Below are 18,621 nucleotides of genomic sequence, written 5' to 3' on the forward strand. Positions count from 1 at the left end.
CAGCTCCTACGACTTCTGACGGGGTTAGGTATATTGCCAGATTCATGATGTGCGCCCAGTACATAGGGACTAAATCAGGTAAATACCGGAATAGTAAGTCAAATGCAAAAATAATACATATATAATCTAAAATGAAATACAGTACAGTAAAAGTAATCAATAATGAAGAATGAATACAGTGTTACTGTGCACTTACCTTTATTATAGTCAGCTGAATGCATACGGGGCCTCAATAATTTTCCATTTACATGTATACATGGAGACTATATTAATTGGATGAAGCAGAGGAGTTGACAGGGCTGGGTGGGTCATCAATGTCGCTTTCTTCAGACAGGTTTATGTACGGGGGAAACTTGCTGGTTGAAGGTATTGGATCATCTTTAGGGAGTGAAGAGGCAGCACTGGTGGGGCATGAGGACACAGCAATGGGGGACTTCTTAAAATAGATGTCCAATTTAGACTGCACAGTTTGCTTTTTCTTTTCATTATAAATCTCCCTGTAGCAAGCAAGTGCATCTTGGACCATTCTGTCAACTTTGGCAAAACGCTCAACATTTTGATCCATTCTGTCAAAACAATTGCATCCCCTTATTAATTGTAGCAAATGCCTCTGCCATTTGCTTCACTGAGAAATTTTTGGGGGGTGCAGGTTCTTCTTCTACATTTAAACTCTCTTCTTCCTCTGCATTTTTCTGTGCTTCCAATTCAATAAGATCCTTGTTACTTAGCTCTTCTGCTGCACTTTCAACCAACTGTTCAACATCTTCATTATCAATTTCTAACTCAAGCTGTTTACCCAACTCCACTATCTTGTTACTAATCTCAGAAATTACGAGGTCTGTCCGGAAAGTATCCAGCCCTTTACTATTAAAAAAAATATTGCTTACCAAGGACAATGGCGCCTTAGTCCCCTTCAAAGTACCCCCCTTGGAACCTCACACACTTCTCCCAGCGTCCCTTCCACTTTTCAAAACAGTCTGCAAAGTCCTCTTTCGGGATCTTCATCAGCTGCCTCGTCACATTCTCCTTAATCTCGTCCACGGTCTGAAATCTCCTCCCTTTCAACAGCGATTTTAGCTTTGAGAAAAGCCAGAAGTCGAAGGGAGCCAAATCTGGGCTGTAGGGGGACTGAATGACCTGGGCGATGAGATGTTTTGCCAAAAAACCCTGCACGAGATGTGAAGAATGTGCGGGCGCATTGTCATGATGAAGCTGCCAGTAACCACTTGCCCACAGCTGCGGTGGTTTTCTTCTTACCGCATCCCTCAGCCGGCGAAGAACTTCGATGTAGTACTCCTTCGTTATTGTTTGGTCATTGTAAAGGCGACGGTCACACAGTACCCACGCTCACTCAACGGCGTCTGCCGGGCAACTGAGTTGTCCCACGGGAGTGTGGCTGTTCAAGCATGCGCAGTACGGTCCTCTCTGAGTGGCTGCCAAGTTACATCAAGGCCGCGCGACCAGTTCTCACAATATTCACAATGGCTGGATACTTTCCGGACAGACCTCGTACTTCATCTTCATTAAATCCTCTGAAACTGTTCACATATCTTTTCAGGACTTTCTTCCATATTCCATTCATCCACTGTTCTGTAACCTCATCCCATGCTGCAATAATGTTCTTTATATATGTCAAAATATTGTAGTCCTTCCCAAACTCTCCGAGCGTTTTCTCACCTTCAGTAGCAGCAACAGCCTGAGCGAAGGTCGTACGTAAATAATTAGCTTTAAAAGCTGCAATAGCTCCTTGATCCATGGGTTGGATGACAGAGGTAGTGTGAGGAATGTAGACTACCTTAACATCTGGGTGCATGTCGTCCAGGTGTGGTGGGTGTCTAGGAGCATTATCCAAAATTAACAAAATATTGAATGCAATCCCTTGCTGCAGACAATACTCCTTGGCTCGAGGAATGAAACAAGTCATGAACCAGGATCATCCAGGCTTTCTTGTTACTTCAATAAAACACTGGCAGTGTGTGCTTGCTGACATGATTAAAAGCCCTGGAGTTCTCTGAATGATAGATCATGAAGGGCTTTAGCTTGAAACCAGCTACATTCCTCCCCAACAGAAGTGTAAGTAGGTCCTTGAATGCCTTGAATCCTGGCATTGTTTTCGCCTCTTTATGGATGTATGTCCGTTCAGGCATACGCTTCCATAATTATCCAGTTTCATCCGCAGTGAATATTTGCTCAGGCAAATAATTTCCTTCCACGATGACATGATCTAGCGCCTCCTTAAAAGCTTCGGCATCAACAACTTCTGCACTAGCTGCCTCTCCACTCACCTTAACATTATGTAAACTGTAGCGGTTCTTAAATCTGTGAAACCACCCATGACTTGCTGTGAAGGTTTGCTTGCACTCATCTCCTGCCTGCTCCTTCAGGCTTTCAAAAAGGCTTCTTGCCTTAGCCTGTAAGGCGAGAAGGCTTAAGGGTACATGCTTTTGTATCTGGTCTTCCATCCATATCACAAGTAATTTTTCCATCTCATAAATAGGACCTTGTCTTTTCTTCGTTATTATAGTACCCCTTATAGGTGCTGATCCTTTCACTACCACACGAATACGTTCCTTGTCCTTCAAAATAGTAGATATGGTCGAGTGCGAGAAGCCTAGGTCGCGTGAAATTGTTGCTACAGTTTTTCCATTCTCATACTGCATTATCATCTTCATTTTCGTCTCAAAAGTAATTGACTGTCTCCTTTTCTTCCGAGCACTACCAGCACTCTCACTTGTACGCTTTCTAGTCATTCTAAAGTCAATTAAATACGAAAATAATGTCAGTACACAGCGCGATCACTTGCGGATACAACGACAGCCAAACATCAACTAAGCGCTCTATGGCGTGGGTGCTGTAGCTACGCGGCAACCCAAGCCACGTGATGCTCTCGTATGGGACGGAAACGTTTCGGTATAGGAAATGCGCGCGTCATTTAAAAAAAAATTTGGTACCGACTGCGGCGGTCGTATGTGCGGGTGGTCGTTACGGACTGAGGCAGGTCGTAAGTGCGGGTGGTCGTAGGTCGAGTCGTTCGTAAGTCGGGGAGTTGCTGTATTTATTTGTTTTTTATGTCCTTTAGATTGAGTTTTTGTTTTTGTTTATAAAATGTCATAGAAGTGACCGGGTTGAATATAATTTACATTGCTGGAATTCTTTTAAGATAGTGATTAATTTGAATATAAAAATGCTATAGTTAGCATTAGACAAAAATTTTAGTAATCATTTAGTAAATTATTTTGAGTACATGTACAGTACAGCTTTGCCCTTAGGACATTGTAGCGTGCCCAGAGAAACATTAGGCGCGAATTTTAAAATATGGTGCGCCAGATAAACTTGCGCAAAATAGGAAAGATTCAGTTTAAATTAAAACATTGTCCTTCATTGTGGGTGTCGCTTTAAATCAATAATCTTAAATTGAATCGCTTTAAATCAATGTTCTACTATATTACATTCAATTGAGTAAAGTGTGTAACAGAGACGTGACCGACCGCCCAAGCGACTTGCAAAGCGATCAGTGGTGAAGATAAAAGAAACAGTTCTGTTCACACCTGTATCAAATAGAGCTTTTGGTTTTTTTAAATACAGTAAAACTTCGATTAACCACCCACATATGGGGGGAAGGGGCCGACGGATAATCCAAAAGGTCAGTGAATAGTAAATAAAGTCTATGAAAATAAAACATACAGTATTACCCCGCCTAACGCGGTTTCACTTAGCGCGTTTTACCATATACGCGGTGCCTCGCCAGAGCTGAACTTTCACTTAACACGGGTTTTTTCCACATATACGCGGTGAGTGTCCGGCTCGAGACGCTATTTTTAGATTTGCCCCACCCGTCACCCTGCCTGACTGCCTGTTTTAGCTCATAAAATTCATACAAATTACCCGGCCAGAATATAATTTACATTGCTAGAATTCTTACAATATGATGATCATTTTGAATATAAACATCATAGATTTTGCATTAGACATACAAATTTTAGATAAAATGTTTACTCTGAGTAAATATGTTATTTTTTGTGCAAAATATATGACATTTGTATTCAAAATATTCCTGGTCTTACAAGGAATCCAGCAATGTCAATTATATTATCCTAACTTTAGTTTGAGGTATTATTTATTAAAATTTAGTGGTTTCCCCCAAAAATTTCTCAGAGAGGGAAGAGCCAGCAGTGTAGTGTGAGAAGAGGGGGAGGGAGTTGAGTCCATTGTTTGAATGGACATTAACTTGGCGACTGTATTTCTCTATTTCTCTTAAGTATTAATTGTGTGCATGTACCATCATAAAATTAAGATGTTATTTTTACTACAACATAGTTATGTGTCGTCAAAAAGTGGAGTTTGGGGGTCGGGCCGGTTTCTATTGGAATTTATCCCATATGTTCTGTTGTTCACTTAACGCGGTTTTCACTTAACACGGTACCCTCTGGGTTTGGGTTTTATTGACCGCGTTAAGTGGGGTACAACTGTACATTTTCAATTTGAAATCTGTGTAAGTACACAATAAAATATAATTATGTATTTAGCATCTATAGGTAGTCCCTGACCTACGACCGACTCGACTTATGTCCGCCCGCACTTACGACCTGCCTCAGTCGTTCCAAAATGTGGTCAAATTATGTATTTTTGAGTCCCAAAGTCAGTACACAGACAAAATTTGCATCTGTAATTCACTTTAAAATGGCTGGCAAGCTTAAAAGTGAGTGTTTTATGGTGCTGAGAAGAAAAAGAGACCCAAATTTTTTTATTTTCTGTGTTATTTAAGCATTTCCGACTTACGACCATTTCGACTTTAACGACCTGGACGTCGGTTCCTAACCCCGCCGTAAGTCGGGGAGTACCTGTACGTGCAATATATTTTTTCCATAAAATGCATATTAGTGTATAAACAATATTTAAGATTTGTTTACTTTAAGCACTATATGCACTGAGTAAACAAAAAATTTTTTAATCTAAGCACTATATGCACTGGGATAAGGAAAAATCAAACACTGTATAATCGATTTTCCTATTTTATCATTTTATTGCCCATTTATTTATTTATTTAGTTTAGGGGTCCGGGATCGCCGGTTAATCCGAAAGTCGGTTAATCGAGGGTCGGTTGATCGAGGTTTTACTGTATATTTATTTAACCAAAATTGTGTCTAGGTAACGAAATTAGAACCGATTTTACTGACTCTGGTATCAACATTTATATATTTTTTATGTAAAAGAATGGGATTCCCATCACTATATCATTTAGAAATATTTCGTGTAAGGATATCTTATTGGAAATGTTTCGTACAGAATTTATCAAGGATCATTATGGTATCAAATTAATCTCCCAATCACAATTGGCCACGCTTGAGTGAGGAAGGGGGGGGGGGGGGGAAAACTGATCACGCAGCCCTTCCCCCCAAAAATGGTTCGACCCCCACATACCCCTAACAACGGAATTAAGACAGCAAACATAAGGAGTGAGGGTCTTATTGTGTGACAAATTTGCGAGTGTGTGACTGCGACTTAAATATCAGCTGTTGAGAAGTGCTTGGCAACACTTATTTCCACTCCAACTCTTTAAGTACCCACACCTTTCTGCTTTCTCACTCCATTTATACTTATACTTACACAATCTCTCTAAAAAATACTGTAGGTTTCGTGTTTATTCAAGACATCTTCAGGTCATGAGACCCACTAATCCCCTGGCCAAGAAAGGGTGACCTGACATTCCATCAGAAGGTCAGTAATATGAGACCACTAATACCCCACCCTACCTCCACCTGACATTGCGTCAGGTCAGGAACACGAGACCCACTAATCCCCCACAGCTCCATGGGAGTGGTAAATACCAGTCTTTGTTGTAACACAGTTTCATTCACTCCCATATCATATAGATTTTTATTTTTCAAATATATTTATTTTACCAAACATTTAGATAAATATTCTGGATTATAGTAAAGAAATGGAGTTTCTAACTTAATTAGAACTGCATTTACGGACTCCGGTAATTTAGACTCAAGGAAAACATCCCCAACACCCAGAAACATTCTGGGGTAGTGGGCTAGTGTCTGTGCGTGCAAGATGTCTAGTTTAGACACTAGGAAACTTTTCCCAGTAACCGGAAAAATTCCAGGGATAAGGAATTTTTCGGGGTTTGAGAAAGTCTTCTGCGTAGCCGGAAATCTCTCATCCCCGGAAGTGCTCTGCACCAATTGTTCCGGCTAACGGGGATGTCACTGTACTACACTACAATGCAACTACACTAATTTTAGCAATATTACTTTGATACAACATGATAAAATGGACAAACAATGAAAATGAAACAAACAAAAGTAGGTCCCACACAGGTACTTACATTCAGGAAGCTTCCCTGTGGCCAAGCGTGTGGCATAACAGGCAAATAGTCACGCTGGAACCTGATAACCCACGCTGGGCATTCAAACAATGCCGCAAAAAGGCGCACATTTCGGAACTTTAACTGGGGCGTAAGGGTTAAATTTCCACAAAATCAAATTTCCGTTATTTTTTCTCGATTTAGCAAACTACTTTGCTAAATTGAGCGTGATTCCATTAAATTCCACATCAAGTGCGCCGCTTGGTGCGTGGGGTTTGCTTACATCCACTTAGTCTGTGTCCTGCCACCACCACGTGTGTTGGTCACTGCTACCTCTCGGTCTACATCTCGGTCAACTAACTACTGTGCTTAGATATCATGCTGAAAGTTTAAAAAAGGAAGTGGTATGGGGGAGAAAGTCAAAAGAGTGAGGCATTCAATTCCACAAAAGTTTGGAAATTATAGAAAAAAATTAAAACAAACACTGAACCCCCTAGTTTAAGGTAAATCCATGAGGTGTCTGATGTGTCTCTGTAGGTGTGAGCATATTACTGGAATTATCTCAATTTAGCAAACTAGTTCACTAAATCTTGTGAAAATAATGGAAAAAATTTCCTTCCACCAAATTGAGAGTTTGCTATATTGGATTCCATTAAATCGAGAGTACTGTATACTGTGCTGTATATATTATTTTAATAAAACTAAGGCTACAGGAGAAAAATACAGACAAATTATTTCGTAAATCCTCCTTGCCAAAATGGGGGGTGCATCTTATGCTGTAAACTACGGTACTGTATTTTTGGTATTTTTTATATCATTATTTATCATCTTTATACATTTAGTACATTCGCCGGGGGATTCAGACAATCGGCTTTTTCGGACAGGTGGTCCCCCCTTTTAGCCCGGATCTTCGAGGGTTTACTATACTGCACTCTGTATTGTCTTTAATAGGGATACTGTACGGTGGTCTAATCAGGTTTGATACAGGCCTAACAAGAGCTAATATGTATAAGATGAGGTGGAGGGAGGGAGGGGGGGATCAGGCTGCTGCCATGATCGCCATTTTTTTTTTATTTATTCATTATTATACAATATTCTTGTATGATCAGCCTATTATGGCATATGTTTCATAATAAATGATATAACCTACAGTATTAAATAATATAAAAAATACAGTACAGTATATAGTTTGACTTCAAATAAAATGACAATCTGAATCAGAAGATAATCTCTTCCTGGTCGGTGGTGGGACTATTTCTTGCCGCGTTCACATTTTCGTTTTCATTCAATTTAGTATTCTTGAACGATCATTCTCTTATGGTGTATGTTTCATCATTAATAATATAATATATTAAATAACAGAAGAATTAAGCTCTGTCTGTTTATGTGTGTGTATGTGTGTGTGTGTGTGTGTGTGGACACACAGGGTGGTGAAATGCATCTAATGTGTTGCATTATGTCAGTGTTAAGGTGCAAGCACTACTTGCTCCCTCTCACTTTCAGCTGCTGCCGCTGGCTTGCCCTCTTGGCGAACAAGGAAGCAACTTGATTAAGTGCATAAGTCTTCCCCTGCCAGGACACAGCCTCCTCACCATAAAAACACCTGCTGTGCCTCCTCATTGCAACACATAGTAACTGGGTGCCTCGTGGGCCCAGGCTAGACCAGCAGAGGATCTCGGAGTAGCAGTGGGCCCCAGAGGGACAGCGCATAGGCCAACTGGCCTGTGGACACGTCCTGTCACCTTCCAACCATTGCCTCGCTGCCTTGCGGATTAACCTTTTTAGGCATAAGGCTACGGGAGTAAACCCCGAATGAAAAATCTGCGGTTGAGCCCTGCATGAGGCAGACATGCGTACAGAGCTCCAACAAGACCCCCAACGGCGGTGTAGGCGGAAGAGGTGACCAAAATGGGAACCCAACGACTACGCTGGTGGACGAAGGCAATGCCTGATGGTCAGGCTACTAAGGCGAAACCCAATAAACTGGGCTATCGGCAGTCCATTGCAACTCTCCCTCTCCCCGGTTGTTGCAACACCTGCACCACTGGATCAGGAAAAGGGAGAGCCAAGACGTGTGGTTGCAGCCTGCGCTCCTGCCTCACCACATAAATCAACTCACTCGCAGCCATCATCCCACTCATCACACCTCTCATCATCATCAAAACCCCTATACCCCAAAAGTCCTACGGCGATGGACGAGTGGCGATGAGGATAGGCAGAGATGACTGCCAGTAGTCTTTAGTCACAACTCTGCACATGGGCAACACAGATAAGATGGTCGTTTATGCACTGGGATCTAGGCAGCAGTGCAATCTGGTCCTGTCTGTGCGACTGAGCAGACCTTACGAGGAGCCAATCTGCTCACCCCCACACAGGGAGGGGGCTAGAAAAGGTGCCCTAAACATAGCCTGCCTAAAAACCCAACCTGACTGGGCAACCGCACCCAGTAAGGTCATCCTTATGCATTTGAAAACACAATCAAAATCAAAGATCCAAACAAAAACAAACTATACAACCTCTTATGGTCGCTGCATGGAATGTCAGGACCCTCCTGGATACTGGCAGAAGTGAGCATCCTGAGAGAAGAACTGCCCTTGTGGCAAAAGAGGTATAACATCGTCATAGCGGCCATTAATGAGTCCCAGCTCCCAGATGAGGGTCAACTCACAGAAACGGGGTCTGGCTATACCTTCTTCTGGAAGGGTAAGCCTGCTGCGGAGAGAAAAAGCATTTACGGAGATGGCTTTGCCATCCGCCAAAGCATCCTACACAGGTTAATTGAAATGCCTATTAGGATCAATGAGCGCCTCATGATGCTTCGAGTCCCACTGAATCACTCATGTCATGCCTTTTTCATCAGCGCATATGCCCCAACACTGGATGCAGAGGATGACATCAAGAAGGCCTTTTACGCCGACCTTGAAAGAGTGCTAACCTCTATCCCCAGAGAAGACAAGGTTGTGCTCCTTGGTGACTTCAATGCCAGAGTTGGCAGAGATGCTGACATTTAGCAGGGAACCATAAGGATAAATGGACTTGGCAAATATAATCTCACGGCTTACTCTTCCTCAGCAAGTGCGCTGCACACAACTTCACTATCACCAATACCTTGTTTAGACAGGCCGACAAGTCCATGGGTTCATGGCAACACCCACGATCCAAACACTGGCATCTCATTGACTGCATCATTGTCAGAGAAAGAGATCGCTGAGAAGTCCTCATCACCCGTGCCATGCATGGCTCAGGCCACTGTGACACTGATCATCGGCTCATCAAACCCAAGCTCTCTCTTCACGTTGCCCCAAAACGGCGAAAACAGCAAGCCTCCAGAAGAGGTTTTAATACTAAGCGTCTTGAGGATCCAGCGGTAGCACATGCTTTCAGGGAGCAGCTCGAACATGGGCTTAGAAACAACCCAACAGCAAACAACACAAATCCCAGTGCTGAATGGGATATTCTCAACACTGTTATGACATAAACCTACAGAAACACCCTCGGCCAGATCGAAAGAATACACCAGGAATGGTTTGATGAAAATGAACCGGCAATCAATGTACTCACTGATGATAAACATGCTGCTTTTACTGACTGGCGAAACAACCCTCAGTCTCGGACCAAAGCTGATACCTTCCGCAAGAAGAAAGCGGCAGCCCAGAGGGAAATTCGCATTTTAAAGAATGGCTGTCTTAAAAATAAAGCATGAGATATACAAAAACATGCAGATCAGCACAAGATTCACAAATTTTTCAATTTCACTAAAACATTTTATGGGCCAACCACTCGTGGCACAGCCCCCCTCCACTCATCTGACAGTAACTTCATAATTAAAGACGACGAAGGCCTCCTTCAGCGCTGGAAAGAGCACTACCATTCACTGCTCAACCGAAACACCGATGTGTATGTTCTGACTACCCAGCAGGTCCCTCAGCATTCAGAGCTGAACCACCTCACCTATCCTCCATCCCTCGATGAGGTAGTTACTGCCATCAAACAGATGAAAAATAACAAAGCCTCAGGGCTTGATGGAATCCCAGCCGAGGTGTATAAAGCAGGAGGACCTCTGCTTACCAGACATCTCCACACTCTCCTGGGGAATAAATGGGAAAAGGAGGAAATCCCCCAAGCTCTTACAAGCTTCCATTGTCAATACTTAAAACAACAAGGGAGACCGGTCAAACTGTGGCAACTACCGTTTGATCTCGCTGCTCTCTTTAGCTGGCAAGATTATCGACCGAGTCCTCCTAAACAGACTCGTTCGCGAGGCGGAAAACTTCCTCCCAGAATCTCAATGTGGTTTTAAACCATCATGTTGCACAACTGACAGGATCTTTGCTGCCTACCAGATACAGGAAAAGTGCAGAGAACAGCGTCGTGACCTGTGCTTGGCTTTCATCGACCTAACCAAGGCCTTCGACTCGGTCAACAAGGAAGCCCTCTGGTGGACCCTCAGCCGTTTTGGCTGCCCACCAGAATTCTTCGTCATTGTGAGGCAACTCCACGATGGCATAAGCGGCAGTGTCCTGCACAATGGCACCCAGTCTGAGTTCTTCCCCATTCAAACAGGGGTTAAACAAGGGTGTGTACTGGCACCAACTCTCTTTTTCATTTTCTTCGCTGCCTTCCTTACTCATGCCAGTGCCAATTTAGCCGGCGGGGTGGACATCGAGTACCAGATGAATGGTCTTTTCAACAAAAGATAACTCCAGGCAAGAAGAAAGGTGTCGACAGCTTCCATTACTGAACTTCAGTATGCAGACGACCTCACCCTTGTTGCTCACACTGAACACGACCTACAGGAGATCCTGAACACCTACGCAGACGCGTATGCGCACTTCGGCCTTGAGGTGAATGTACGTAAGACTCAGATTCTCTTTCGGCCTGCCCAAGGTTCAGACACACCTCCACCATCCATCCAGCTTAATGGTACTACCCTCTCTAATGTTGACCACTTTCGGTATCTCTGCTCCCACCTGTCTACCACCGCAAATATCATGAAGAGATTCAGCACCGGATCAGATGTGCTTCTGAAGCCTTTGGCGGACTCCAAAACCGTGTCTACAGCTGTAGGGAGCTGAAATTATCTACAAAGCTGCATGTATATTGAGCAGTGGTCCTCCCCACCCTGCTATATGGCAGTGAGACATAGGTCACATATAGGAAGCAACTCAAGGCTCTTGAAAACTTTCACCAACATAGTCTACATTCCATCCTCCGAGTTTGCTGGAAAGACAAGAGAACAAATGCTGAACACCAACTGTAGGAGCATCGAGGCTACCATTATCCATGAACAGCTATGCTGGACTGGCCATGTTACCCGCATGGACGACAGTAGACTGCCAAAGCAGCTACTTTACAGTCACCTAATGAATTGTAAAGTAACGCTGGCGGGCAATTCAAAAGGTACAAGGATAGTCTTAGGACAAACCTGAAGAAGTGCCAAATCGACACCCTCACCTGGGAGTTACTCCACATCGTAAAGCTTGGAAGAGCACCACACGAGAGAAGGTGTCAATACTTGAGTTAGCCCGACTGCAAACCGAGGCAGACAAGTGCCACCGCCCCTCCCGCACTAGATGCAGCCCTCCACATGTGGACGATGCTGTGGGTCGTCGTGAAGAAGAAGGAGGGAGGAGGGGAGGAGGAGGAGGAGGAGGGAGAGGAGGAGGAGGAGGAGGAGGAGGAGGAGGAGGAGGAGGAGAGGAGAGGAGGAGGAGGAGGGGAGGGAAGGAGGAGGAGGAGGAGGAGGAGAGGAGGAGGTGAGGAGGGAGGAGGGGAGGGAGGAGGAGGAGGGAGGAGGAGGGGAGGGAGGGAGGAGGAGGAGGGAGGAGGAGGAGGGGGAGGAGGGGAGGAGGAGGAGGAGGGAGGAGGGAGGAGGAGGAGGAGGAGGAGGAGGAGGAGAGAGGGAGGAGGAGGAGGAGGAGGAGGAGGAGGAGGAGGAGGAGGAGGGGAGGGAGGAGGAGGAGGAGGAGGAGGAGGAGGAGGAGGAGGAGGAGGAGGAGGAGGAGGAGGAGGAGGAGGAGGAGGAGGAGGAGGAGGAGGAGGAGGAGGAGGAGGAGGAGGAGGAGGAGGAGGAGGAGGAGGAGGAGGAGGAGGAGGAGGAGGAGGAGGAGGAGGAGGAGGAGGAGGAGGAGGAGGAGGAGGAGGAGGAGGAGGAGGAGGAGGAGGAGGAGGAGAGGAGAGGAGGAGGAGAGGAGGGAGGGAGGAGGAGGGAGGAGGAGGGAGGAGGAGAGGAGGAGGGAGGAGGAGGAGGAGGAGGAGGAGGAGGAGGAGGAGGAGGAGGAGGAGGAGGAGGAGGAGGAGGAGGAGGAGGAGGAGGAGGAGGAGGGAGGAGGAGGGAGGAGGAGGAGGAGGAGAGAGGAGGAGGGAGGGAGGAGGAGGAGGGGAGGGAGGGAGGGAGGGAGGGAGGGAGGGAGGGAGGGAGGGAGGGAGGGAGGGAGGGAGGGAGGGGAGGGAGGGAGGGAGGGAGGGAGGGAGGGAGGGAGGAGGAGGAGAGGAGGGAGGGCTTAAATTCGTTACTATTTTAGTAAATCTCAAGAAGTTTATACTATTCAATAATTTTAAAAGTCTAATATTAAAATTTTTAGTCATTTTAACAAGTATTTAACATAATTTAAGTACAGGGAAACTAGTTTTTAGCGTGTCTTTTCAGTGGAGGTCATTTTGAAATTTATTTTACATATTGACAATATATAATGCAGTGCAGTGTTGATTTAAAGAAAATAATCTTGAATTACAGCAAGTGAACTAAAATTTTATGGATGAAATGGCGCCATGGGGTGACTTCTCTTCCACCCCAATGCCTTCTCTTCTCCCTTCTCCTCCACCCCCATTCTAATTCCCATCATCATCATCCAGGAGCCTTCTCCATACACACCTCAAAGTAAGTGTACTTTACTACCTTTTTTGTTGACTTTAGGCAATTTTCAGTGAGCTGGAACCAATTACCCAAAAACCCATTGAAACAATGGTTTCGGTTAACGAATTTTTCGGTTAACGAGCATCCTTCTAGAAAGAATTGTGCTCGTTAACCGAGGGCCACTGTAAACCATTAGTTATTATGGTATTATTATTTACCTCACACCAAGCACTCCCCTGCACCCCACTTCAGTGACCATCAATACGTCAGACACCAACACCCATCACCACCCTCCCCATACACCCATCTTCCCCTCCCAAGATCACACATGAAGTACCGTGGATATATGTATTTGTTTATGTTTTTTACCTTACGATAATTTTTTCTACACATTCTGTATGAACAATTGTGTGAATGTAACAGAGTGAAAGAAATTAAATAAAAATATGTATATCTACTCGAAATTAAGAGTTGAAAAATAATGACACAACTCAAAGATTGGCCTTACATCGCAATATGAAAGCAGCGGCTTGCCCGCCCAGTTTGAAATATTACTGTTGGGTATCATAATTTTTCATTTGTGAAGAAGCTAGGTATGTTTTGCGAATATCAAATAAGGGTGTTTAAATATTAATTGTGGATAAGCAGGGTTGCGATTATCGGGGATGTGAATAGAGAAATATTCGTTTATTTAAAAAAAAAATCACAAACTTGAGATCACTGACCTTTAGCCATGTTGTTGTATCATCTAGAGTAAGTGATGAGAAGGTTTCATTGAGGTACATCTTGAGTGCTGCTGCTCGCGGGGCCAACTCGGCCACAGAGGAGTGATTGTCACATGATGCTCCCACAAAGATTGCATAGTCACACCTGGCACCTCTACTTGCAAGCTGTGGAAGAGCATAATACAAATTCATTATTAATTCATGAACTACTGTAGCATTTGTCGAATTGGTCGTAAGTCGAAAAGGCGAAAATAATCCATATAAATTCTAAAATGGGTGTCTCTTTTTCTTCTCAGCACTACGAAAACTCTCACCTTTACGCTTGCCAGCCAATTTAAAGAGAATTACAAACGAAAATTTTGTCAGTACACAGCGCGATCACTAACGTCGGGACTCGAAAAAACGTAATGTGAAAAATATTTTATACGACCATGGCCGTCGTATGTCCGGGTTGTCGTAAGTCGAAAATGTAGTAAGTCGAGGAGAGACTGCACAGTACAGTAATTACTGTACAGTATATACAGCAGACCCTCAAAATGCAAGTGTGCTACTTTACCATCAAAAACTGTACAGCAAAGTAAACTAAAATTTACCTTAACCTGTAAGAATCTAAACCTTTCTCTTTACAGTTTTACCCCGCCTAACGCGGTTTCACTTAACGCGTTTTCGCATATACGCGGTGCCTTGCCAAAGCTGAACTTTCACTTAACGCGGATTTTTTCCACATATACGCGGTGAGTGTCTGAGACGCTATTTTTAGATTTGCCCCACCCGCCACCCTGCCTGACTGCCTGTTTTAGCTCATAAAATTCATACAAATTACCAGGCCATAATATAATTTACATTGCTGGAATTCTTATAATTTGGTGATCATTTTGAATATAAACATCATATATTTTGCTTTAAACTTACAATTTTTAGATAAAAATTTTTCTTTAGGTAACTATGGTATCTTTTGTCCAAAATATATGACATTTATATTCAAAATATTCCTGGTCTTACAAGGAATCCAGCAATGTCAATTATATTATCCTAACTTTAGTTTGAGGTATTATTTATTAAAATTTAGTGGTTATCCCACACATCTCCTTGGGACGGTTGGTGGGGGGTGGGGGGGAGGGAGGGACCAACCGACCATCTGTTACCGTGTGAAGAATTATTATTTTTTTTTATTAACTGAAGATATTTGTTTTAGCTCATAAAATTCATACAAATTACCCGGTCAGAATATAATTTACATTGCTGGAATTCTTATAATTTGGTGATCATTTTGAATATAAACATCATATATTTTGCTTTAAACTTACAATTTTTAGATAAAAATTTTTCTCTAGGTAACTATGGTATCTTTTGTCCAAAATATATGACATTTATATTCAAAATATTCCTGGTCTTACAAGGAATCCAGCAATGTCAATTATATTATCCTAACTTTAATCTGAGGTATTATTTAATACTAAATGTTAAAAACTCTGGAAGGGAGGATTGGTGGGGGGTGGGGGGGAGGGTTGGGACTGACCGCGCGGTTGGAAGAGGGGGGGAGGCAAGGTGGGGTACTTTGATTGACAGATAGTGTCGTGAAGATTATTTTTTTTTTATTAACTGAAGATATTTGTTTTAGCTCATAAAATTCATACAAATTACCCGGTCAGAATATAATTTACATTGCTGGAATTCTTATAATTTGGTGATCATTTTGAATATAAACATCATATATTTTGCTTTAAACTTACAATTTTTAGATAAAAATTTTTCTCTAGGTAACTATGTTATCTTTTGTCCAAAATATATGACATTTATATTCAAAATATTCCTGGTCTTACAAGGAATCCAGCAATGTCAATTATATTTTCCTAACTTTAGTTTGAGGTTATCCCACACATCTCCTTGGGACGGTTGGTGGGGGGTGGGGGGGGAGGGAGGGACCGACCGACCATCTGTTAGCCGGCTGTGTAGTGTGAGAGGGGGAGGGAGTTGAGTCCATTATTTGAATGGACATTAACTTGGCGACTGTATTTCTCTATTTCTCTTAAGTATTAATTGTGTGCATGTACCATCATAAAATTAAGATGTTATTTTTACTACAACATAGGTATGTGCCTTCAAAAAGTGGAGTTTGGGGGTCGGGCCGGTTTCTATTGGAATTAATCCCATATGTTCTGTTGTTCACTTAACGCGGATTTCACTTAACGCGGGACCCTCTGGGTTCAATTGACCGCGTTAAGTGGGGTACAACTGTATATGTACTTCCCAGATACAGTAGATTCCCGGTTACCCGGAATCCATGCAAGCAGCAGATTCAACTAACCAGCACGAAAATTAAATAATAATACATAGTAACAAATATAAAATTCCTCCAAAATCAGCTAGAATCATTAGTTTGAATTAACGCAGGCAACGAGGATGAGCTGCCATATTATTCCTATGATAAGTAGTAAAATCGATATATAGCATATTAAAATATACAATAGCACATATTTTATGTATAAAAAATAGCTCTTTCCACAATCAAACCAACCTCTGGGCGACATCACACAGTTCAGCTAGTCACCCAGCTAACTCACAGACATGTAGCTGCCATGCTGCTGTGTGTATGCCATGACATCACATTGGAAGGAAGCGCTGCCACACAGTTATTGCCCAATGCCTCCACACACACACATTCACTTCCCACACATATACAACAATGCTATTCATTTTTCTTATTTTATAGTTGTATATTTTATTTTTTCATTTCTAAGCCATACTAATTTATATAGAGCGGAATAAGTGTTAAAGAAGTTTGCAATTCAGAGACACGAATTTGGGAGGTCAACTTGTAGTACTGTGCATTGTAGAATTTATTGGGGGTTCCTAAGAGTGAGAATAAACTAACCAGAAAATTTCTTTATCTGGCACCCCTCAATCTCTATTGGCGCTGGATAACCGGGATTCTACTGTATCTAGCTTAATTCTTTGACGGGAGAGGATGTTAAATCCTATTTATCCTGAATGCAGTGATGTTCTGTCAAAGGTTGATTTTCTTGCTGCTCTGATGTTCGTAACACATATGAGCAATGAGCCCATCTTCTCTGGTTGTCTCACTTGTTCTGCCGTTCTTTTGGAATCCTGCTACAATGTTCCCTTAAAGTTCATGGGGTTTTGGTAAAATGGACCCCACAAAAAAGCAAAATCCGCAAGTTTTTCATGGCGGTTCCTGGAGTGAGCAAAATACAGTACATATAAATAGCTATACACACATGTAGACCAGCAATATGTACACATATCCCTTAAATGAGGATTGAAACAATGCGACCTTCGCCCCTCTGCAGATTGCATTATGGGTCGTGCGGGGAGCAAGGGAGATTGTGTACTACATCTGACAACTTTCACTACTGGCAGCGAAGGATCTGTAGTGGGTACTCTCCACTACAACTGCCAACAGCCACTTTGTCGCTGACCAGCTGACCCCGCCGCGAGTTCCTCAGACCAAGCCTTGCTTTCGGACAGCACGGTGATTGGCCAGTTACCGCCTTTCACCTCAGCCAATCAGCAGCGCCGCTCACTTCCGGCAAACTTGTATAGATGTGGTATGAGGAACTCCAGAGACAACTATTTTGTGATTTAGAATATTATTGATATGTATTTTTGTAAGCCCCAAGGAGGAAAACATAATTATATTTTGTGGGTTTGAAATGGAATTTGCGCCAGAGCGAATGCATCCCAGCCCGGGGTGGAGAGACGCTATGGCGTTTTTTACATAACAAAGACGAGTCGGGTGAGCCCAGTAACAGACATTCACCCTGGAGTGAGTCGACACCAACAGCCACCTCCCTGTGTTATGCTGGTCCCAGCCTTTCCTACCTCGGGTGATTTCTAGAGTAAATAAAGGAGAGAAAACTATAAGTGTGTGTCATATCCCTGTTATGGGAGTTCCCTACTTTGTGCTTTGCTACACTTGGTGGAGATGCGGGGTATGCAATTGCTTGCATGAGTAAGTGGGGATTAACCCCTATAGAGCAAAGAACAAGCAGCACCCAGGCAGTAGTTATTATAGCCGAAATCACCTTGGGGAGGAGCACGGCACCACTGCCTGCTGAGGATCGACAGCGGAGGGGAGAGCTTGGATCGGTGAAGCAGTTACCTATGCAGAGAAGGACGGATCTAGAAGCAGCCAAGCATGAGTTACCCATCCCCACACCACGTTCCAGAGGAGAATTTGATCGTCTTGAGAAGCCCGGAGATAAGGGAATTGTATCACCAGAGTATCCTTCCTACCCTTATGTAATCAAGTACAAAAACTCACAAAACAGACGGAGCAGGGGTTGAGCAGTCCCACTAAGAGTGTTAAAATGGAAACTGGGGTCTCACAGTCTGAACAGGGGTGTTAGTATGCACAAAGAGGACAGTGTTGATCTTTTCCCGCAGGTGGTAGCCCATGAGATGAAGCTCAGGACTTTTTCGGGGACTCCTGATAATTTAGACCAAATTAATGTAGGCGAGTGGATAGCTGAGGCCAAGCGTAACATAAGGTTGCTTGGCTACAAGGGTAGAGGGGCAGTCAACTATATTCTTAAATTTCTCACTGGTCCTGCTCAGAAAAGGGTAGAAAAACTGGATTGGAGTGACAGTTGTAATAGTGAAGGGGTTCTCGCAGTTTTAAAGGATACTTATGGAGAAAATCTGATGCTGGGGAACTCCATTTTAGATTTTATCAGAGGACTCAGGGTGTATTAGAAAATGTGTAG

The 18,621-nt window shown here is 43.3% G+C and overlaps 1 protein-coding gene across 1 annotated transcript in view; it reads right to left on the reverse strand.

Moving 5' to 3' along the window:
- Positions 1 to 903: 903 nt before the first annotated feature.
- Positions 904 to 18,621, reverse strand: part of LOC121875930 (CAD protein-like) — a gene marked incomplete at its 5' end in the record, with an annotated part of 66,654 nt that continues 48,936 nt past the window's right edge. Inside the window, 3 exons of the mRNA XM_042380684.1 lie at positions 904 to 1,137; positions 6,335 to 6,457; positions 13,895 to 14,059. Coding sequence (XP_042236618.1) covers positions 904 to 1,137; positions 6,335 to 6,457; positions 13,895 to 14,059 — 522 coding nt within the window. The remainder of the gene's footprint in view (positions 1,138 to 6,334; positions 6,458 to 13,894; positions 14,060 to 18,621) is intronic.

The sequence above is a fragment of the Homarus americanus genome, unplaced genomic scaffold, assembly GCF_018991925.1.
Source record: "Homarus americanus isolate GMGI-L3 unplaced genomic scaffold, GMGI_Hamer_2.0 scaffold34239, whole genome shotgun sequence".
NCBI lineage: Eukaryota > Metazoa > Arthropoda > Malacostraca > Decapoda > Nephropidae > Homarus > Homarus americanus.